Source organism: Takifugu flavidus, chromosome 8, assembly GCF_003711565.1.
Source record: "Takifugu flavidus isolate HTHZ2018 chromosome 8, ASM371156v2, whole genome shotgun sequence".
Classification (NCBI taxonomy): Eukaryota; Metazoa; Chordata; class Actinopteri; order Tetraodontiformes; family Tetraodontidae; genus Takifugu; species Takifugu flavidus.
In genome coordinates this window covers 13203632-13226426 of record NC_079527.1, presented here as the reverse complement: position 1 = coordinate 13226426, position 22795 = coordinate 13203632, and the positions used below count along the sequence as shown (strand labels likewise).

Genomic DNA, 22795 nt, shown 5'->3' with positions numbered 1-22795 from the left:
AAATAAACTAAGATAATTTCATAAGGAACTAACATAAACTTACTTTTAAAGATAGAAGCATTAATGATATGAATATAGGCACCATTCATCTTCAGATAACAGTTGGAGTTCTTTATTCTCTCTTCTCTCTCTGTGGTGGAATGGAAGCAGTTGTCATGTCTTCTGTCTTTACAAATCACACAAATAATTCATTTTGCTGGAAACCAGGGTGGGGGGGGAGAAAGCTGCTGACCAAAGAAAACAAACGCCTCCACAGACTGAGCCCCTGCTGCATCCTTTGAACAGACTAAACCCAATGAACCACAAACGAATGCAAATTCAGTTCTAGTCTGAGCTTTCCGCTTAACACCATTTGATACTTCAAAACGAGTCACAAAGCTTTACTGTGGTGGATAAACTGCACTAAATTACAAATTTCGTTAAACACAAATCAATATTTTATAATGAAATATAGTAGAAGTACAGGGAAGGTCGACTTTGGTAGAGGAGGATTAGTCGATTCACCTTCTCACCACTAGGCGGTGCTAAGTGCACGATGCCGACTAAAACAGCTAATTAGAACTCTTCAAAAATTTAGAAAGCTAGTCAAAATAGACATGAAGGACTGAGTTATGAGGAACATGAAAACACAGTGGCTGGAGGAGGAGCAACTTTTGCTGAGAGGAATCCTTAAAATCCATTGAAGAGACTAAGCAGCAGGAACACAAAGCCCTGCGCTCGCTTTTATGACTGATGATGAAGTGCTTCCGTACAGCTAACCATCTGAGCGAGCAACCTCTGTGGAGTTAATGATGGATTCAAATCCACACAAAGGTTTGCGTATTGACTGGCAAGCCAGGCTTTCCCCCCTCAAGACACAACCGCTGGTGTGTGCAGCTGTGTGCTAATATATGTGCACGTAAAAAAAAAAGGCTGATTTATTCTTAAGGATCATAAGTGGTCTCACGCATTTCCCTTGCTTTCTTCCTCTCCCCCACCTCTCCCGACAGTAGTAGGGAGCAGAGCAGCGATGCGTGGCCAAGTGAAACCTGGTGAATAGTAATGAACGGAGGGGAGGAAGGGAGAGAGAGTGGGGTGGGGGGGGCTCAGAGAGGGCTTCTCTTGCTGCACTGGTGCAGTATAAACAGCACTGGGCACAGTGGAGGCCGACAAGAGATGCAGTTGCTTTTAATCTTCTGCGCGTCTCTTCTGCATGCATGGCTCAGCCCCCCCCCGACCAGGGTGCAGAGAAGCTGCTCATTAAACCACCATCCAGCTGCAGATCATCTCTCCTGATAGAGAAGAAAATTGTCTCCATCGAACCCCCTCCTCCTCGTACCGACGGTGGAGGAGGGGGTATTAGAAGAGGAAATAGATGGGGGGGGCTACAGCACCTGCTGCCTTCATCCTGGATTCACCAAGGAAATCAACATTCTTCTGCTAACTGTTCTGGACTGTTCTGAGAACAAAGAGGGGGGAAAGCGGGGGCCAGAGGATCCTGTGGCCGGGCTGATATGAGGCGCCCTGATATCAGGACACGTTTCACTTAAAACGACGGAGGCAGAAAACAAAACGATGTGGAGGGGGAAAAAAAGTGACTGGAATATTCAGAAACTGGCTGCAAAGATCAACAGGAGTGCCAGCACTGAAAGGAAGGGAACACACACACAATAGACAGCCCCCCCATAACAGCCCCCTTCATGCTCCTCCATCCAGGGCCCGCGGGCACGCTGCCAACTCCCAATCTTAAGAACTCATTCAAAGAATTCCAAAGAAAGGGACTTGTTTAAAATCCTTTCTCTCGCCGCCTCCTTGTTTTTCCCCTTACAGTTCCCACGTGAAGAAGGATTTCGACTTGCTGTTTTCTCTGACATCACAACACAGGAGGGAAGAGGATGGGTGTGTGTGTGTGTGTGTGTGACAAGGATTGCCATTCATGTAACGTTTCTTTAGATTTGTGGACTGAATACTGTGCCTGAGTGATCTCCCTCTTTCCCTCCCTGCCCAGTTTTCATTCTGGTCCCCCCCCCATCACCATCACCACCACCACCTCCGCTCCTGCTCACATAGTAACTCCTCCCCCCACTCCCCATTGTCTCTCCATACAGTACTGGGCTGAGGGGATGCCATACTTTCTCCAGCCGGAGACGCAAGGAAACAAGAAGGAGGTAAGAGTGAGAGTCGCGGCATCCAGTTTTGAATTTACGCTGCTGTTTCTGGAGGGGAGGGAGGGGGGATGGGGTGGGGGGGGGACGCGTGCGGAGATGAGATGTTCTCGTGATGAATGACAAGAAGGAAAAACAGCTTCCCTGACGCTTTCACATGTTGTGTGTAGTCTCTCGGCGTGTTTTGACTGGTCTCGTCAGGAGCATGAATCGGGCGCCACCCGCTCATCTTCGTCTGGTATTTATAGCCGCACACGCAGAAACCCCCAGAACCGTCCAGCGACAGTCCCAGCGGAGAGTGAGCAGGTCCGATGTTCAGGGATTACAGGGGATCTACCCTGTGGCAGGGATTCACCTCCTTGTCTGGTCAGAGTCTGACTCTGGGGCTTTACTAATTTATGCTGAGACATGCGTGAGCACCGGAACCCTGGAGTTCAGCGGCGGCGGCTAATGTTCTGTCAGAGGTCATGAGAACATCCAGCACAGTGAGACGTTCATCTACGCACGGCTGAAATGTGCCCCGTTCCACGGCGGACGGGTCCACCTCTGCTGCTGACTGAACGAAGGAGATGCGTGCGCGTTAAACAGGTGCATAAAGACGACTCCTTGTCTTTCTCAGGACAGGAAGCTTTGTGTGCTTCTTCCAAGATAAAAAAAAAGAAGGAGGATGGGGGTGGTGGTGGTGGTGGTGGTGGTGGGGGGGGTCTCTCAATGGGGCTTTTGTTGTTTGAGTTGGAGACAGAAAAAGCAGGAGAAGCACTGACGGCCCAAATACCTGGCCGGCCCCTCTGTGGCTCAAATACCTCAGCGTCGCACTTGATACAACAGCAACAAATGCCTCCTCTGTCTCCCGTAGTAGCCCGTTTCCTCTCTCCGTCCACAAGACTCTTCTTTTTGTGTGTGTGTGTGTGTGTGTTTTTGTAAAGGTTACTGTTTTCTGAGCAGACATCTGGGCCAGCGGACTTGGCGTGGGGCGTTGAGGGTCGGATTCAAAGTATTTGTGCTGCATCTCTGGTCAGTCTATAGGAGAAGACCGAAAAAAGGATCGAGACAGAGTTAATTCATCACTAGTTGCACTTTAAATGCGGCTGCATTTGGCACGGAGAACCCTGCAAAGTTCACATTTGCGGAGGTATTTTGGCCATTAATTAAACTGCTAAGCCTCCCGAGCCCAGTGGTTACATTAAAATGCTGAGGTAATGATCCTTTTGCATGAGGAAGCCACCGAGGAGTTGCTACAGAATACAGAAAGACTTTACGTAATCTGTTTTGAGTTTCGGAAACAAAATCCCTTTGATTAACACTGCACCTTTTCCCCACAGACACCGATCCAAAACTGCATTTTTAATCAAAGATTATTCTGCAGAACCCTCGAGGAATCCAGCCGCCCGCAGCAGAGAACCACGCATCCGTTAGCGGTCTATTTATTTGTTTTGTGCTGCGAAAAATATAATTCTTCCAGTCTGAAGGCGCACGAGATAGTTTAATTTTACTCCCCCAGGGCTCAGATGAACACTCCGGCTCCTCTGGTTAATTATTCATGTGGATGTGAGTTTTAAATCCGGCCTGCTGTTTGCACCCTGCCCCTGATTTATCCCTTTGTTGTGAAGCTAATTCTCACACTGCATCTGGGAACCATCTTCAGCGCTATTCCCATTCAACCCACGATTGTGTCTTATGGCTTTCTATTCCTATGTGAGTTATTTTTAGCAGGTCATGTAGGGTTTAAAGCCATTGGATACGCGGTGGGCCAACAACATCAGGACTCCAATAACCCGACCACCAGCTATTAATTTCAGCAGGAAAAATGAACAACTGATTTATTCCCTATTTGTAATGTAGCTCATCTGGTATCTTATAGTCTATGTAAACTCCATTGACATTAAATAGGTTATTTCTGCACTAAAACAACTACCTATTTATAAATTACTGATTTAACTATGGATTTTAGAGACTTTTAATGAAAGTTACATTTTAAAATATACAATGAATTGATGAAAAACCACATAAGAACTGCTTCTAAATGTCTTATTTTGTGCTGTTTAGTGACACAATATAGGGTAGAGTGATAATTGACCTAATTATAATAAAATAATTCCAATTTTGAGTAACTATTTTGTGTGCTGTGTTCATAAATGGATATGTAAATGTTTAAGGTTTCGTGTGGAGAACAGCTGCAGTTTTTTCAACAGTTGGATTGGAAAAAGCCAGCAGGGAACACAGCAGCAATTTCTCCAGGGGCATTTCAATTCAGTGGATGTTCCTGTATGGGAGGAATATACGAGCAAGTGGGAATAAATACAACAGTCTGAAAATTTGCTGCCCTGATTCCACTTTGTTTGCAGCCTTTGCTGCCTGTCTCTACCTTCCAGATCATATTTTGACTTTTGAAATTGTGTTTACAGGAGAACTCACCACTGGATACCAGAATCAGCAGGATGCACCAAACCTGCAGCAGCACCAGGGCCGCAGCGTCTGGAGGCCGGGTCAGAGGTCAAAGGTAGCAGCAGGTACATAAAGTTTACAGAATCACGAATTACACAGAATTTGCTGTAGTATAATGTCAATTAAGGAAAGTAAATAAAGTATATCCAACTACAGTTAGCTCCAAGATAATTAGCCCGTTTAAAGAAAAAGAGCTGACACATAGTTGAGTGGTTTCAACCTTTCACCAAAAAACGCAGCTGTTTGTTAAGTGTTTCGGACTCCAAATATCTGAAGAAACCGTTGAACGGGGCCGCTTATTTGAAAGTCGCCAGGCGGGCTCATAAGTGGAGCTCACCGGCTGTCAATCAAGCCGTGGGCGCAGCTGTTGCGCCTCCAGAAGGGTCCTGCAGCGCAGTGGGCCGCATGGCTGCAGAGGGCTCGTTGTTCTGACCGAACCGGTGCGTGGAAGCAGCGGGGTCGCGTTCCCACTGAGCCGCACTAGTTGTCAGTGTCTTCGGCTGAGATGCCGCTGTTGGAGGACCCCGCTCGGCTGTCCAAGTCCCGGCTGAAGTCCGACCTGCTGGCTCACAATGTGGCGCTGCCGCCCGCCAACAGCAGGAAGGACGTTTACGTGGAGCTGCACCTGAAGCACATCGAGCAGAAAGACGCTGCAGAATTCTCCAGCGACGAGGAGGACCGGGGGCAGGACGAGGCAGTGAGTTTAACAGTTGATCAGACTTAATGGCAAAGGTTAATGTTAACGGAGGGGACGTTAGGACTGCAGCGGTGCTCAAGGTCAGCAGATAAAGAAGTGGGTCAGTGTGTAGCTGTCGGTGCGCCCAGCCTGCAGGAGGATTCCAGCTCTCCTGAACACGCTCATGAGACGTTCCTGCTGGCAGCTGTCGTTCCTGTCGTGTGCATATGTTGGCAACACCTGTCACACTAGATGAGCTGCATTAAACCTGCAAGAGTTGCTGTGCTGCTGCCCTGGGACTGCAAGGCTGTTTGCATGCTTAATTTATTATTATTATTTAAATAATAATTTTCCACTGACGTCCTCAAAAGCAGCCTTAATGCCTTGGACCTTTGGTTGGATGTTTTATGTTACGCCCAGTGACTTTGGAAGCACTTATTCTTCTTTAAGTCAAGTTTAGTATGGGGAAAATGCTAAAAGGAAAAAAAAAACCCGAACAAACACAAACCCCATCCATGTGAGTATTTAGCAGTTTGTAAACTGCTTCTACCGGCTAGTTTGGTGCTTTACGACCTGCCAACTGCAACATTCTCTCTCTAAATTCCTCTAATATTCTTTGTGAGGAGGACGAGGTGGTGGATGGAGACGATCCAGGGGGTCGCGACCCGAGTGCGTTGACAGACGATGGCCTCAAGGCCGCCCTCATCCAGCACGGAGTTAAAGTGGGGCCCATAGTTGGTAGGTTCCCTCTGGGTTTCAGGTATTCTGTGGCTTTTATGAAGTCATTTATGCAGTATTGATTTGAAGTTGCTAAACAGAAGTTGCCATGTTCTTCAGCCTCCACCAGGGCTGTGTATGAGAAGAAGCTCAGGAAGCTGCTTGAGTCCGGTGGTCATGATGAACAGGTGAACGGAGAGGAAGGGAATGCTGTGTTATACTCCGACAGTGAAGATGAGGAAGGTGAGAACAAGTTTTGTGTCTCATATTCTGCCTGGTTGGTGACACAACCGTGTGGTTTACTGTTCTGAGGCCTCTGCAGGGTCCAAAGGAGCAAAGGGAGAAGGAGATGAACACGCTGAGCATTCACAGCAGGATATGAGCCAGGTGAGCGTTCCCGCCATTGAATGTCACAGATAAGGTGTGAAAATTATATTAAATACCGGTAAAGTAAATATATCTGGTCATTTCTTATTCTGACTGGGTTTTTGAACAAAGGTTGCCGGCAGCGCCCTCCAGTGGCCGCCGGTTGTAACAGCACCCACTTATATGAAACACCGCACGTCTCCTGTCATAAATAAATTCGTGTGTGTTGCTTTTTCCCCCTCCAGAACAATAACTTTGCTTACCCACAGTGTTTCATACTCTCATCAAAGCTGGTAAATGTGCACTCACTCACATTTCTGCCTCTGAATTCTGAGGGTGCTCAACCCAGACGGTCTCTTTCAGCGCGCTCCCGCTTCCGAAACCAGGAAACCTTGTCCCGCAAAGAATCCGAAGAATGCCTTGAAATCATCAGAGCGGGGTCCATGTCATTGCTCTCGGATTCCAGCAGGAATTAGTCGAGCATCCTCTGTAAACCAGCGCTCAGGATTAGGATCCAGGGTAGCGGTCTTATTTCACTCCGCTTGGACTTTAAATTCTCTACATTCCTTTCCTGGGCTTCCTTGTGCACTATTTTCAAACCACCAACGGCATCTTAGTGATTCTGTACTGTTCACATTTGCACTGGTGTGCGAAAAGAGGGGCTGGTGTTCCGGTTGATGCTATAATATTTCTTCCAGGTACCAAATGGACTCCAGCCAGCTAAATCAATTGGCTGTTCGTCAGGTTCCTCTCAAGCCTTCAGTATCACTCAAATGGTGGAAGAGGAAAGTCAATTCCACACGTTCCTAAACCCTGAAACCCGCCTCGCTCCCTTCCATTGATCACGGCCAATAACCGTGCCCTCTGACTCTGAACAACAGATGGAGAGTCGGAGGTCAGTCTCAGACACGGAGTCGAATGGCAGCGACGTGCAGGAGCTCCGGTCACAGCCCAGCAGGGTCAGTGGCGCTCGCCTCGTTGAGCCGCACTTGAAGCTCTTTGGTGATTGTTGGAGAGGTTCACTGGTGGTGGGAGGAAGCGTTCACTCCAGGGAACCGGCGCGTGTCTCATGCTGCGTCTGTCCTCTGTAGCTGCTGACTGTGGACCAGCCCGCTGTGAAGAACCAGACCCTGTTCTACACTCCTGAGGCGTTCCCGGTTAAACCTGGACCCAAGGCAGATGCTTTTGACTTTGTTTTCCTGCCTTTTATTATTCGTTACCACTGTTCTTTCAGAATGAGACATTTCTAGAGGTGTTCTGGAGTTGGGTTTTACATTCTGTTAGCAGGTTCTCACAAATGCAGCAGTTCAAAATGTTCATTTGGACCTTTTTTTGTGGACCGTAGAGGTCTTCTCTGGTCTGCGTTGACACCAAGTTCTACCTTCTCTTTTAGCCTCCCGTGGAGCCCGTAAATGGTGTTTCAAAGGACATTTTTCCAGCTCAAGCCTCACCTACGGGGATCTAGTGAGTACTGATGCCACTGCAGCCTAAATTATTGATGATAGAACTTTAATATCGTAGCTACTTTCACAAGAATTAGAATATTTAGATTTAGTTGGTCATTAAGCTTTTTCAGGGTCTCTGTCTAGGAGATGCACATGGCGTCGCTCGTAATTTCAAGTCAATATGTGGTTATTTTATTTTTATTCGAGTTTCTGATTGAACCACTTATCTTCCAGTGCTACTCGTCGAAGACCCATTAAAGGTGCTGCAGGGAGACCAGTCCAGTATGTGTTCCCAGACACTCCCACCAGTCCCGCAACTCTGGAGAGGCGAGAGGCAGAGCGCCGCCTTGTGCCCATTCACATACAGATATTAGTTTTCCTTATTGTGGTCGTCCTGCTGTACCTCGTTTCCGTTGTTGTTGAGGACAGTTCGCTAGATTCGGCAATGTCCTTGCTGGACAGTCCAAACCAGGCGTCAGACGTGGAGGAGTTTCACGCACCGGAGGCCCCGGCCTTCTCTGAGCAGGAGTAACGGTGGGGTTTCACTCTTTTGTCTTACAGCTGTGTAAAGAATAAAATACCTCCATGAAGCGCATACATTTACTTAAAAAGTTTGTTAGTGACAATGTCTGTGTGTTAATGGGAGTAAAAGTGTCAAGTTTATGTATTCTCAGAGTGAAAGGATCAGCTAAACCTTGATTCACTTGAGGTCTTCCTCTGATTTAAACATTTATGTGCTCCTTACACAAAATGTTCAATGTCAGATCATTTTAATGACTAAAATATGCAATTTGATCTTTTTGTTTTTCAATAAAGGATATTCTAATTTACATTTATTTGTCTTTCACTCGCATCGACACTGATGTACGTTGACCCTGGAGTCAAACACCCACCCAATATCAATTGTAGTGTATTTATTTGCCTAGATGTCATTTTACATTTTTCTACTTAAACCTTAATGATGGAAATATTTAAAAGTGCCTAAAGTTCACAGTCCAAACTTTATTAGAAATGAAAGCGAATTAAAAAAAAAAAAAAAAGCCTAACATGTGCAGTACCCCGTTCAGTCCAGCAGGCGTCGCTCACCAACAACTCCCGCCTACATCGCTCGCGCGCTGTCAGTGAGCGAGTTCCGCTGTTGACAACAATGACAAACCCTCGGCCGAAGTTCCAAATATTTAAGCTTTTCAAATTAATTCTAATCAGCCTCGCTGCTGTTACAGTCGCGTTATTCACCGCCGCATCACTCAGGACTCTGTCGCTCGACGTCAACGTCGGCCTGCAGCTCGCAGCCTGGGAGAAGGCGAGGAACATCTCGCTGGTGGTCGACGCGCAGCGGAGAGACGAGCTGCTCGCTAACTTCAAAGGTAACCTGCAGCACGTGAACGCGCGCGACCAGCGCCGGCCTAAACTGTCCGTCCGTGTGCGTCCGTGTGCGTCCGTGCAGAGGCCGTCCGGATCCCCACGGTGTCATTCTCGGAGACGGACCTCAACACCACCGCGCTGCTCCAGTTCGACAGGCTGCTCCGAAAAGGTGACATTTCGGGTTTTAACGTGAGCGACCGTCGTTAACGCCCCCCCCGGTCTGGAAGGGCCTCAGGCCGCCATGTGACTGCAATAACTAGTCCAGGCTGAATCACTCTTACGTAACCCTGCACGCATTAATCTGGCTAGAATTGTAGTTCGTTTGAACATTATTTCATCATCATCACTCCCAGACTTCACACTTTGCCTTTTTACCACCTGACTATCCAAAATCCACATTTAAAGTGATTATGTAGAGCTGTAAAGTACATTCTGAAATAAAAGCCCTCTTCCTTTTTCTTTTGTCAGCTTTTCCAACAGTTTTCTCTTCTCCCTTGGTCCAACATGAGCTGGTGGCCAACTACAGCCACCTGTTCTGGGTGCGAGGATCGCAGCCCGACCTGGCGCCGTACCTGCTGCTGGCCCACATTGACGTCGTCCCGGCCGCGCTCTCGGACGGCTGGGACGCCCCGCCGTTTTCTGCGGAGGAGATAGGCGATTTCATCTATGGCAGAGGGACCATCGACGACAAGAGTTCCCTGATGGTGGGACGCCAAACGGACAAACGCCCTCCAACCTGCAGCTTCCTGTGTGGAGGTGCCGCTAACCTGCTTCGTGTGTTTGCAGGGAATGCTTCAGGCCTTGGAGTATCTGCTAATAAAAGGCTACGCTCCACGACGAGGACTTTACATCAGCCTCGGTCACGACGAAGAAGTATTTCTTTTTTAATCTGCCTTTGCAACCTTGCAGGCTGTGTGAAATGGTGATACCAGAGTGCCCGATTGTGCGCTGCCATGTCATTCGAAAGGTCAGTGGCTTTCAGGGAGCGGCGAGCGTAATGCGATTGCTGAAGCGGCGTGGCGTGCAGCTGTCCTTTGTCCTGGATGAGGGTCTGGCTGTTCTGGACGGAGTCATCCCTGGTCTTGAAGGACCTGCTGCTCTGTGAGTATCTGCCACGGTTTTTTTTCCCGTAAATTCACGACCACGATGCTTGAAATGACCGTTAAGAATGTGTCCACATCAGAATAGGTGTGAGCGAAAAGGGTTCGGCCACCGTGAAGCTCAGCGTGTCCACAGTCCCCGGCCACTCCTCGATGCCCCCCAGGGAAACGAGCATTGGAATCTTGGCTGCTGCAATAAAAAGGTGAAATTTATATTTTGTGCTTTCTGTGTGACTGCGGTCAGGGTTGTTGCCACCCAGCAAACATAAATAACGCCTTTAACTATTATTTAGACTCGAGGACAACCCCATGCCGCGGTTATTTGGTCAGGGGCCTGAAGGTGAAACCTTTGAGCATCTGGCCCACAAGGTAGGGGCACTTTTTCCTGTCGTCCACCACAGCACAGTCCTCAGTGTTTCTGTTTCCTCCTCCTCTGAATCAAGTTCAGCCTCCCAAAGAAGTTCATAATGTCCAATTTGTGGCTGTTCTCGTCGCTGCTCGGCAGGTAATTCGGAGTGAGTTTACCTGTTTACCAATTGTTGTTTGACTAGTGGAGTAAAGTGAGTTCTTTTCAATGCTGCAGGATGCTTGAAAGGAAAGCCGACACTAACGCGTTTGTGCGGACGACCACGGCCGTCACCATGTTTAACGCTGGAGTGAAGGTACGCAGGCAGTGAGGGCCGCCACGTGCACATTCTCCAGCCACGCACAAACCTTTTCTGTCCCTCTGAAGGTGAACGTCATCCCCTCGGCCGCTGAAGCCTACGTCAATCTGAGGATTCACTCAGCACAGACGTTACAGGAGGTAAATGGCGTTTGAGATTCGGCACACGGCAGATAATCACAGCCGAGTGAGATCTCTCCTGACTCCCGTCCAGGTCCTCCACCTCATCCAGTCCACGGTGGGAGACCAGCGAGTCAGCGTTGAACTGGTTTACGGCTTTGACCCCCTGCCGGTCAGCTCCTCCGATGAAAAGTCCTTTGGCTTCCAGATCATCAAGAAGACAATTCTGGACTTGTTTCCTACAGTAACAGTGGCTCCAGGTACGACCAGTACGGCTCATGAAACACTCCACAGGTCCTCGCTAACGCTGGTCTGTCTTCGTCTGTAGGCATCTGTATCGGCAACACAGACAGTCGACACTTTAAAGACCTGACCAACGATATTTATCGCTTCGCCCCGCTCTGGTTTAGGCCTGGTGATGCTCAGAGGTGAGGAGCACACCTGGCGTGGACGGCTTCACCGCCGCTCGGCGTCCTAATATCAAATTTCTCGTTCTGATCGTTTTCTCAGATTCCACGGCATCAACGAGAGGATTTCCAAAAAGAACTACGAGGAGCTCATTCAGTTTTACTTCGATCTGATTCAAAATTGTGACACTCGGCAGCTCCCTGAGCCTCACAGTGCAGCCCATGAACTTTAGGCAGGGACGGGCACCCAAAAGACTCGGTGGCACAAGTCTAAATATGATATCAGTAGCTTGGCTGGGCTTCAGCTCGCTCAGATCTCGGTGACCTTTGTGTGACTAAATGAACGCTGCGGTGGAAGACTTGGAGTTCTCAAAGGTTCCCATAATTCTGCCAACCTTTCCCTGGAATGGTTGCAGCGCCTGTGTTTGCTGAACCACCTCATATGCTGGAAAATGTGATTTGATTTCATCGTGAACTGTGAAATAAAAAGGTTTGCACGACGGACCCGCTGCTGTGATTCATTTTGGAGAGATGCGTTTATTTGCAACAGTTCTCAGTGTTGATACCTGCCCAGCGTATCATGGCCAGTCACAGCAAAGGCAGCTCTCTTTGAAGACCAGACCTGCTGGGCATTGCATCACCCAGGTGTGGCCATCGGTGCAGCTGTAGAAGGAGCCGGGATCGTCAGGCTTGGCGTAAATACCGCTGATCTTGGTGGTGCAGAAGCTGTCAGCGTTGTGAGAGGTGGTGGGAACTGGCGGAGGGGTGGTGGGAGCTGCAGATGGATACACGGGGGTTTGGGTGGGAAGAGGAGGAAGGTCTGGGACAATAACGTATCAGTAGGATAATCTAAGTGCGAGTTCTGACCTGTAGTCAGAAGCGAGCGGAGATGGTTGATGAGGACGAAATTTCCTTGACCACAGAATGCCCCGTTAAAGTCATCCAGGTCCAGAGCCCAGACGAAAGCCCCTCCAAATCTGTTGTCCTTCAGGTATTGGACCTGGACACAACAACATCACCGTTTCAGCGTGGTGTTTTCGTTACCTCGGTCGTACGATGGGCTGCAGAGAGACGACTGAGACGCTGAGAGGGTCACCTTTGTGTCATAGCTGGCTTTGTTGTCGTATCCCACCCACTGGTTCTGCTTGACAGCATACGGGACTTTCTGGTCCTCGATCAGGTGGACAGTGGCCCCATTGAGAAAAGTACAAATCTGAAAAGAGGATAAAAATGTTAACGTCTCAAAGTAGGGCGTTAGAGTTAAACCGTCTTCAGTTTGACCTCATAATAGGACCAGAAGCCAGCCTCCTTGGTAAAGGCACCCGCCGGGGCCGGACCGCTGCTCGGTGCTCCCACATTACTGGACTGAGTGGACAGCTGAAATGTCCTCCCATAGACAGCAAAGCCCATGTTCAGTTTCTCCACTGGTGTTCCTTTGTCCCTCCAATACCGCATGGCAAAATCCTAACACAAAAGCACGTCTCTGCAGACTCTCGTGTCAGAAATTCAGGGACAATCGTCACATCACTCACAGTGTTCAGGTAAACCTTGTCCCCGGTGTCCTGAGCTCCTTTATAAAGGGGGCTGTTGTGTCCCGTCACACCCTCCCAGGTGCCATGAAAGTCATAAGTCTCTACATTGATGAAGTCCAGGTACCTAAAACACACATATTAGTGTTTGCACACTATGATGAGACAGACCTGATAATGCGGAAAACTCGGACTTTGATATCTCGGCTATTTCATAACCCGCATCAATGGTTCCTTTCCCAGCAGACACCGCGGCAGAAAGCATTAATCTGGGCTTTCCACTGGCTTTTCCCTCAGCCTCGTAGGCCTCAAAGAGCTCCTGTGCATGGAGGTAAACCACAGGGAGGTTCAACCTGGGGTTCATGTTTGTCCAGGGAGGGGGGGGGTTGACTCTGACCTTGCATAAAGCTGTAAATCTCTGCTTGTCCACCAGAGGGCTGCCCCTGGCGGCAGGGTATTGCCAGTCCAGACCCAGGCCATCAAATCCGTATTTTCTCAGCTGTTTGATGGAGGACTGGATGAATTTGCGTCTGCTGGTTTGTGTTGACACCATTGTGGTGAATCTGAACATCAGGAGCAGAAAGGTTTTTAAAGAAAAATTCACAAGCTCGTGTCCTGAAACATCTTACTTGGCTGTTCCAAAGTTCCATCCTCCGACTGCCAGCAGTGTTTTCAGACTTGGATTTCTGTGGGGAAGGGAAATATTCTACTTTGTCCACTTTTAGCTCCACTGTCATCACTTTACTCGGTTGGCGGTGCACCTCTGTTTGAGTCCGTTAAATGACTTGTAGAGCTCATCATCGTTCCACTCAACGGTGGTCAACTCGTTTGCTTCGTTAATGCTGGAGAAGGCGTAGATCAAGTGGGTGCACAGATTGGGCTCAATATTTGCGGGCATAAATGTTCCACCTCCGAGTCGATACTGGGACCAGTTGGTGAAATAGCACACCAGTCTGGTGGAGGAAACTCAAGAAAAAGGTGTTTTCTTCTTCTTATGAAGACTCAACAATAGAAATTACAAATGTTAACTGTGATTACAGAACTCACCCACACTGCCAAGGGAGAGACAGAGACCTTTAATGTTACAGCTCCAGTTAGTAAAAGTCCTGATGGAAAACAGCTGGAAACATCTGTTCTGTCTTACCTGCAATCAGCAGAGGAATTTTCATGGTGCTGTTGTTGGAGCAGCAGGAGCAGGAAATGTAGAGATGTTCTCCAAACCTTGTTAAATATCAACCTAAGAGCCTTAAAGAGCCTTTAAAGCGGGACTCCGCTGGTGATTGGTCAGATAGACACAGGGGAGCCAATCCTAAGATACCCCGGGAGTCCACAGGTGGTGTCAATCTTCCTCGTCACCAGCACTGCCTGCCTTCCGATCAGGGGATGCACAAACCTACAGCACAGCCAGAGCTAACCTGAAGCGGGGTATAAAGAAAGCCAAACACGACTACAAGATGAAGGTAGAAGGGCACTTCTCCAACTCCAACCCCCGATCTATGTGGCAGGGCATCCAGGTCATCAGCAACTACAAGCCCATCAATGCCTCTCCCCCCTCAACTGACATCTCCTTCCTCAATGAGCTAAACAACTTCTATGCTCGGTTTGAGAAGGACAACCATGAACAAGCGAGCAAGGTAGAGCTGACTGCTGGCCACCAACCCTTAACTTTCTCTACCACTGATGTCAGAGCGGAACTGAGCAGGATCAATCCACGCAAAGCTGCGGGCCCCGATGGCATCCCTGGACGCGTGCTCAGAACTTGTGCTGCGGAGTTAGCAGGGGTCCTGACGGACTTATTCAATCTATCCCTGGCTCATGCAGTTGTGCCGACCTGCTTCAAATCCACCTCCATCGTGCCAGTACCAAAACATTCCACCCCAGCTTGTCTCAATGACTATCGTGCAGTAGCACTCACTCCCATCATAACAAAGTGCTTAGAGCAGCTGGTCTTGGCACAACTCAAATCCTGTCTCCCCCCAACCCTGGACCCCCATCAGTACGCCTATCGTAAGAACAGGAGCACAGAAGATGCAGTCTCCACAGCACTGCACTCTGTCCTCTCACACCTGGACAATAAAGACACATACACCCGAATGCTGTTCATAGACTTCAGTTCAGCATTTAACACTGTCATCCCCTCCAAGTTGATAACCAAACTCAGGGATCTGGGCATCAGCATCTCCATCTGCAACTGGTTATTGGACTTTCTGACCAATAGACCACAACATGTGCTGTTAGATCATCACTGCTCCCCTACCCTCACTATAAACACCGGAGTACCACAAGGCTGTGTGATGAGCCCATTCCTCTACTCCCTTTTCACCCACGACTGCAGAGCTCTACATGGTTCCAACACCATCATCAAGTTCGCAGATGACACCACGGTGATTGGCCTCATCAAGGATAACGATGAGTCATCTTACAGGGAGGAGGTGGACCGCTTAGCTACGTGGTGCCACAACAACAACCTGCTGCTCAACACCAATAAAACTAAAGAACTCGTCCTGGACTTCAGGAGGAAGACGGACATCCACCCACCCATCCACATCAACGGAGCAGCAGTGGAGCGTGTGTCCAGCTTCAAATTCCTGGGGGTCCACCTCTCACAGGACCTCACCTGGACGACTAACTGCTCCAGTTTGGTGAAGAAGGCTCACCAGCGTCTCTTCTTCCTGAGGACTCTGAAGAAACACCACCTCTCTTCAGGCGTCCTGGTGAACTTCTATCGCTGCACCATCGAGAGCATCCTTACCAGCTGTGTTATGGTCTGGTATGGGAACTGCTCTGCCTCAGACCGGAAGGCATTGCAGAAGGTGGTGAAGACCGCCCAGCGAATAGCTGGAGCTTCTCTTCCTTCCGTCGAGGACATATACAGGAGGCGCTGTCACAGGAGGGCCAAGAAGGTCTCTAAAGACTCTTGTCATCCAGCGCATGGACTGTTTACCCTCATGCCCTCTGGGAAGCGCTACAGGAGCCTCCGGACAAAAACCACCAGGTTCAGAAACAGCTTCTTCCCCACCGCTGTCTCCCTGCTGAACTCCCACCCCTCTCACTTTACCTCCCTTCAGGCACAATAACCCCCGTCTGGACTGATTGATCGTACACTCACGCTATTTGCACTGATTACATGTTACAATAATTGCACTATTTACATCTGTTATTTGCACTATTTACATCTGTTATTTGCACTATTTACATCTGTCATTTGCACTATTTACATCTGTTATTTGCACTACCCACATCCAGTTACTTGCACTGCTTTCCATACTTTGCACATCAGCACCATAGTTACAGCCTGTATATATACTTATCTTGGTTGCAAAGACTTTTATATACCCTTTACATATCTGTGAACTCTGTAAATACAAACATATAGATTGATATCATAAACATATACCATTGTGTGTATATATTGTATATACCCATCACAGTTTTATTTGCTACTTAATTAAGCACTTCTGGTTAGATGCTAACTGCATTTCGTTGTCTTGTACTTGTGACATGTGTAATGACAATAAAGTTGAATCTAATCTAATCTAATCTAATCTAATCTAATCTAATCTAATCTAATCTAATCTAATCTAATCTAATCTATCTAATCTAATCTAATCTAATCTAATCTAATCTAATCTAATCTTTCGGTGTTCCACCAGTTCTCGGCCTCTGGATGGCGCCACTCTGGGAGGTCACCGGAAAACAAAGAACACAAAAAGAAACACCAACAACTCCCCTGACACGTAACAAAGATAAAGAGTGGAGTGGAGGGAGATAGAGACATGGGGAGTCACCTGAGGGTAATGAGGGAGAAGACAGAGGCCGGAGGGCAGGACAAGATACCAACAAGCCTGGAACAACAGATGGATCCTAACAGTAGGCCTACATTGTTTAAGACCTTCTGTTTTGCAATTCCTAATATTCCCACTGATTGTTTGAGGCCATAGTCCAAAACTTTCCATCAGACAGGCCTAGAAGTACGTAGGGTTTACCAGTATATAGCAGAGAAAGTGGAATAAAAGAATATTTTATTTTATCCTACCGCTCATCCCCTCTGCCTTAACATCGCTCCCAAGGTCATTAGGGCACTCAAAATGCAGCAAAATTGCACTACGTTGTTGTGAAATGCAATAATAAACCTGCAGAGGTCATTTCAGAAGGTTCCATTATTTTCCTGAGGTCACTGAAGGATGGGTAGGAGTTGGCAAGTTGTATCATATAAGTGTGAAATCAGTGTGTTTCAAGAGTTTCAGTATTTTTGAACAGGATGAGGCATCAATCTTTCACATTTTCTCATATTAATCTTTTATTTTAAAAGGTACTCTGGCTCTCCCGGTCTTATTTCAAATTCAGATCCATTACATGAGTTAGATAAATGAGAAACAAAAAAAACCCCAGTTAATTTAGTCCTTACTTTTATCAACATGATAAACTGATCTACTCGCGCAGACTCTCCTCTGAGTACGTACGTATGCAGCCACATCATTTTTAGGCACATGTACATGCAGATTTTCCACATTTTTACCTTAAAATCCTCAAAGGGTTTCATAAAGGCAACAAGAGAACTTATAACACTGACTTGTTCCTCCTGCCGCTCCTATGAAAGTCCCATGAGCTTGAAATCCCCTGAATTCTTGAATTCATGCGAAGGAGTAGATGCCGTTGATCGGAGACTGGAACTCCAGACTGGGACCAAAGTCCAGCTCCCTGACGTCCCTCCTGGTTCCTGTGTACTGGCCGATAAAGGAGCCGTCCTCGTTGAATGAAATCTCCGCTCCATCCCCATAATCCACCAGGCTGTCGTCCCTGCCGGTCAGCTCCTCAGATGAAAAGTCCTTTGGCTTCCAGATCATCAAGAAGACAATTCTGGACTTGTTTCCTACAGTAACAGTGGCTCCAGGTACGACCAGTACGGCTCATGAAACACTCCACAGGTGCTCGCTAACGCTGGTCTGTCTTCGTCTGTAGGCATCTGTATCGGCAACACAGACAGTCGACACTTTAAAGACCTGACCAACGATATTTATCGCTTCGCCCCGCTCTGGTTTAGGCCTGGTGATGCTCAGAGGTGAGGAGCACACCTGGCGTGGACGGCTTCACCGCCGCTCGGCGTCCTAATATCAAAGTAATTTCTCGTTCTGATCGTTTTCTCAGATTCCACGGCATCAACGAGAGGATTTCCAAAAAGAACTACGAGGAGCTCATTCAGTTTTAATTCGATCTGATTCAAAATTGTGACACTCGGCAGCTCCCTGAGCCTCACAGTGCAGCCCATGAACTTTAGGCAGGGACGGGCACCCAAAAGACTCGGTGGCACAAGTCTAAATATGATATCAGTAGCTCGGCTGGGCTTCAGCTCGCTCAGATCTCGGTGACCTTTGTGTGACTAAATGAACGCTGCGGTGGAAGACTTGGAGTTCTCAAAGGTTCACATAATTCTGCCAACCTTTCCCTGGAATGGTTGCAGCGCCTGTGTTTGCTGAACCACCTCATATGCTGGAAAATGTGATTTGATTTCATCGTGAACTGTGAAATAAAAGGTTTGCACGACGGACCCGCTGCTGTGATTCATTTTGGAGCCGGTGGGTTTTGGAGAGATGCGTTTATTTGCAACAGTCAGCAGTTCTCAGTGTTGATACCTGCCCAGCGTATCATGGCCAGTCACAGCAAAGGCAGCTCTCTTTGAAGACCAGACCTGCTGGGCATTGCATCACCCAGGTGTGGCCATTGGCGCAGCTGTAGAAGGAGCCGGGATCGTCAGGCTTGGCGTAAATACCGCCGATCTGGTGGTGCAGAAGCTGTCAGCGTTGTGAGAGGTGGTGTGGGAGCTGGCGGAGGGTTGGTGGGAGCTGGCGGAGGGGGGGTGGTGTCGGCTGCAGATGGATTCACGGGGGTTTGGGTGGGAAGAAGAGGAAGGTCTGGGACAATAACAACGTATCAGTAGGATAATCGGCGTGCTTGTAGTGTTCTTAGTGCGAGTTCTGACCTGTAGTCAGAAGCGAGCGGAGATGGTTGATGAGGACGAAATTTCCTTGACCACAGAATGACCCGTTAAAGTCATCCAGGTCCAGAGCCCAGACGAAAGCCCCTCCAAATCTGTTGTCCTTCAGGTATTGGACCTGGACACAACAACATCACCGTTTCAGCGTGGTGTTTTCGTTACCTCGGTCGTACGATGGGCTGCAGAGACGACTGAGATGCTGAGAGGGTCACCTTTGTGTCATAGCTGGCTTTGTTGTCGTATCCCACCCACTGGTTCTGCTTGACAGCATACGGGACTTTCTGGTCCTCGATCAGGTGGACAGTGGCCCCATTGAGAAAAGTACAAATCTGAAAAGAGGATAAAAATGTTAACGTCTCATCAAAGTAGGGCGTTAGAGTTAAACCGTCTTCAGTTTGACCTCATAATAGGACCAGAAGCCAGCCTCCTTGGTAAAGGCACCCGCCGAGGCCGGACCACTGCTCGGTGCTCCGACATTACTGGACTGAGTTGACAGTTGAAATGTCCTCCCATAGACAGCAAAGCCCATGTTCAGTTTCTCCACTGGTGTTCCTTTGTCCCTCCAATACCGCATGGCAAAATCCTAACACAAAAGCACGTTTCTGCAGACTCTCGTGTCAGAAATTCAGGGACAATCGTCACATCACTCACAGTGTTCAGGTAAACCTTGTCCCCGGTGTCCTGAGCTCCTTTATAAAGGGGGCTGTTGTGTCCCGTCACGCCCTCCCAGGTGCCATGAAAGTCATAAGTCATTACATTGATGAAGTCCAGGTACCTAAAAACACACATATTAGTGTTTGCACACTATGATGAGACAGACCTGATAATGCGGAAAACTCGGACTTTGATATCTCTGCTATTTCATAACCCGCATCAATGGTTCCTTTCCCAGCAGACACCGCGGCAGAAAGCATTAATCTGGGCTTTCCACTGGCTTTTCCCTCAGCCTCGTAGGCCTCAAAGAGCTCCTGTGCATGGAGGTAAACCACAGGGAGGTTCAACCTGGGGTTCATATGTTTGTCCAGGAAGGGGGGGGGGTTGACTCTGACCTTGCATAAAGCTGTAAATCTCTGCTTGTCCACCAGAGGGCTGCCCCTGGCGGCAGGGTATTCCCAGTCCAGATCCAGGCCATCAAATCCGTATTTTCTCAGCTGTTTGATGGAGGACTGGATGAATTTGCTTCTGCTGGTTTGTGTTGACACCATTGTGGTGAATCTGGACATCAGGAGCAGAAAGGTTTTTAAAGAAAAATTCACAAGCTCGTGTCCTGAAACATCTTACTTGGCTGTTCCAAAGTTCCATCCTCCGACTGCCAGCAGTGTTTTCAGACTTGGATTTCTGTGGGGAAGGGAAATATTCTACTTTGACCACTTTTAGCTCCACTGTCATCACTTTACTCGGTTGGCGGTGCACCTCTGTTTGAGTCCGTTAAATGACTTGTAGAGCTCATCATCGTTCCACTCAACGGTGGTCAACTCGTTTGCTTCGTTAATGCTGGAGAAGGCGTAGATCAAGTGGGTGCACAGATTGGGCTCAATATTTGCGGGCATAAATTTTCCACCTCCGAGTCGATACTGGGACCAGTTGGTGAAATAGCACACCAGTCTGGTGGAGGAAACTCAAGAAAAAGGTTTTTTTTTTCTTCTTATGAAGACTCAACAATAGAAATTACAAATGTTAACTGTGATTACTGAACTCACCCACACTGCCAAGGGAGAGACAGAGACCTTTAATGTTACAGCTCCAGTTAGTAAAAGTCCTGATGGAAAACAGCTGGAAACATCTGTTCTGTCTTACCTGCAATCAGCAGAGGAATTTTCATGGTGCTGTTGTTGTTGGAGCAGCAGGAGCAGGAAATGCAGAGATGTTCTCCAAACCTTGTTAAATATCAACCTGTGATGCGGGATGTGGGAACAGTTCGCCAATAACCTGTATGTAAATATTTGGTCATTCCTGCCTTGCACAAGACCTCAGAAGCTTTGGATGAAGCAGGACTTTGATGCAGAATAAAGATAAAGAGAGGAGTGGAGGGAGATAGAGACATGGGGAGTCACCTGAGGGTAATGAGGGAGAAGACAGAGGCCGGAGGGCAGGACAAGATACCATTAAGCCTGGAATAACAGATGGATCCTAACAGTCGGCCTACATTGTTTAAGACCTTCTGTTTTGCAATTCCTAATTCCCACTGATTGTTTGAGGCCATAGTCCAAAACCTTCCATCAGACAGGCCTAGAAGTACGTAGGGTTTACCAGTATATAGCAGAGAAAGTGGAATAAAAGAATATTTTATTTTATCCTACCGCTCATCCCCTCTGCCTTAATATCGCTCCCAAGGTCATTAGGGCACTCAAAATGCAGCAAAATTGCACTACGTTGTTGTGAAATGCAATAATAAACCTGCAGAGGTCATTTCAGAAGGTTCCATTATTTTCCTGAGGTCACTGAAGGATGGGTAGGAGTTGGCAAGTTGTATCATATAAGTGTGAAATCAGTGTTTTCAAGAGTTTCAGTATTTTTGAACAGAGTGAGGCATCAATCTTTCACATTTTCTCATATTAATCTTTTATTTTAAAAGGTACTCTGGCTCTCCCGGTCTTATTTCAAATTCAGATCCATTACATGAGTTAGATAAATGAGAAACAAAAAAAACCCCAGTTAATTTAGTCCTTACTTTTATCAACATGATAAACTGATCTACTCGCGCAGACTCTCCTCTGAGTACGTACGTATGCAGCCACATCATTTTTAGGCACATGTACATGCAGATTTTCCACATTTTTACCTTAAAATCCTCAAAGGGTTTCATAAAGGCAACAAGAGAACTTATAACACTGACTTGTTCCTCCTGCCGCTCCTATGAAAGTCCCATGAGCTTGAAATCCCCTGAATTCTTGAATTCATGCGAAGGAGTAGATGCCGTTGATCGGAGACTGGAACTCCAGACTGGGACCAAAGTCCAGCTCCCTGACGTCCCTCCTGGTTCCTGTGTACTGGCCGATAAAGGAGCCGTCCTCGTTGAATGAAATCTCCGCTCCATCCCCATAATCCACCAGGCTGTCGTCCCTGCCGGTCAGCTCCTCAGATGAAAAGTCCTTTGGCTTCCAGATCATTAAGAAGACAATTCTGGACTTGTTTCCTACAGTAACAGTGGCTCCAGGTACGACCAGTATGGCTCATGAAACACTCCACAGGTGCTCGCTAACGCTGGTCTGTCTTCGTCTGTAGGCATCTGTATCGGCAACACAGACAGTCGACACTTTAAAGACCTGACCAACGATATTTATCGCTTCGCCCCGCTCTGGTTTAGGCCTGGTGATGCTCAGAGGTGAGGAGCACACCTGGCGTGGACGGCTTCACCGCCGCTCGGCGTCCTAATATCAAAGTAATTTCTCGTTCTGATCGTTTTCTCAGATTCCACGGCATCAACGAGAGGATTTCCAAAAAGAACTACAAGGAGCTCATTCAATTTTACTTCGATCTGATTCAAAATTGTGACACTCGGCAGCTCCCTGAGCCTCACAGTGCAGCCCATGAACTTTAGGCAGGGACGGGCACCCAAAAGACTCGGTGGCACAAGTCTAAATATGATATCAGTAGCTCGGCTGGGCTTCAGCTCGCTCAGATCTCGGTGACCTTTGTGTGACTAAATGAACGCTGCGGTGGAAGACTTGGAGTTCTCAAAGGTTCACATAATTCCGCCAACCTTTCCCTGGAATGGTTGCAGCGCCTGTGTTTGCTGAACCACCTCATATGCTGGAAAATGTGATTTGATTTCATCGTGAACTGTGAAATAAAAGGTTTGCACGACGGACCCGCTGCTGT

General features: G+C 47.9%; 3 protein-coding genes, 2 long non-coding RNA genes and 1 pseudogene across 10 annotated transcripts; 4 read left to right on the top strand and 2 right to left on the bottom strand.

The window, feature by feature from the left end:
* Window positions 1–1999: 1999 nt before the first annotated feature.
* lemd1 (LEM domain containing 1) lies at window positions 2000–8625 on the top strand. 5 transcript variants are annotated; one of them, XM_057040110.1, is made up of 12 exons: window positions 2000–2147; window positions 4550–5286; window positions 5892–6003; window positions 6103–6225; window positions 6305–6369; window positions 6594–6641; window positions 6712–6867; window positions 7047–7133; window positions 7230–7307; window positions 7440–7523; window positions 7742–7812; window positions 8028–8625. In XM_057040110.1, the coding sequence occupies exons 2-12, from the start codon at window positions 5095–5097 to the stop codon at window positions 8323–8325; spliced, it is 1314 nt and encodes a 437-aa protein (XP_056896090.1). In that variant the 5' UTR covers window positions 2000–2147; window positions 4550–5094; the 3' UTR covers window positions 8326–8625. The 5 variants fall into 5 exon arrangements, with proteins under 5 accessions (XP_056896090.1, XP_056896087.1, XP_056896091.1 ...); XM_057040107.1 differs by having other exon boundaries at window positions 2001–2147; window positions 5889–6003; XM_057040109.1 differs by lacking the exon at window positions 2000–2147 and adding an exon at window positions 2280–2732 and having other exon boundaries at window positions 5889–6003.
* A 237-nt stretch (window positions 8626–8862) lies between these two features.
* pm20d1.2 (peptidase M20 domain containing 1, tandem duplicate 2) lies at window positions 8863–11932 on the top strand. The gene is made up of 13 exons (XM_057040099.1): window positions 8863–9160; window positions 9241–9327; window positions 9627–9862; window positions 9945–10031; window positions 10126–10259; window positions 10342–10461; window positions 10552–10627; window positions 10702–10763; window positions 10842–10920; window positions 10992–11063; window positions 11137–11302; window positions 11371–11470; window positions 11553–11932. Exons 1-13 carry the CDS (start codon window positions 8941–8943, stop codon window positions 11680–11682), a joined length of 1569 nt encoding a protein of 522 aa, XP_056896079.1. The 5' UTR covers window positions 8863–8940; the 3' UTR covers window positions 11683–11932.
* Window positions 11933–11961: 29 nt separating this feature from the next.
* On the bottom strand, window positions 11962–14251 carry LOC130529657 (acidic mammalian chitinase-like). Of its 2 annotated transcripts, none has more exons than XM_057040104.1 (11): window positions 14123–14251; window positions 14026–14052; window positions 13740–13944; window positions 13608–13664; window positions 13376–13541; window positions 13173–13297; window positions 12982–13105; window positions 12731–12913; window positions 12546–12662; window positions 12317–12449; window positions 11962–12269 (listed from the first exon to the last, which is right to left on the bottom strand). In XM_057040104.1, exons 1-11 carry the CDS (start codon window positions 14145–14147, stop codon window positions 12028–12030), a joined length of 1404 nt encoding a protein of 467 aa, XP_056896084.1. In that variant the 5' UTR covers window positions 14148–14251; the 3' UTR covers window positions 11962–12027. The 2 variants fall into 2 exon arrangements, with proteins under 2 accessions (XP_056896084.1, XP_056896085.1); XM_057040105.1 differs by having other exon boundaries at window positions 11962–12224; window positions 14123–14250.
* A 3310-nt stretch (window positions 14252–17561) lies between these two features.
* LOC130529659 (uncharacterized) lies at window positions 17562–18526 on the top strand. The gene is made up of 3 exons (XR_008951628.1): window positions 17562–17872; window positions 17941–18040; window positions 18127–18526. It is a non-coding gene; the product is annotated as an uncharacterized LOC130529659 (long non-coding RNA).
* Window positions 18527–18559: 33 nt separating this feature from the next.
* LOC130529656 (acidic mammalian chitinase-like) lies at window positions 18560–20878 on the bottom strand (annotated as a pseudogene).
* A 941-nt stretch (window positions 20879–21819) lies between these two features.
* Window positions 21820–22784, top strand: LOC130529660 (uncharacterized). The gene is made up of 3 exons (XR_008951629.1): window positions 21820–22130; window positions 22199–22298; window positions 22385–22784. It is a non-coding gene; the product is annotated as an uncharacterized LOC130529660 (long non-coding RNA).
* Window positions 22785–22795: the final 11 nt, after the last annotated feature.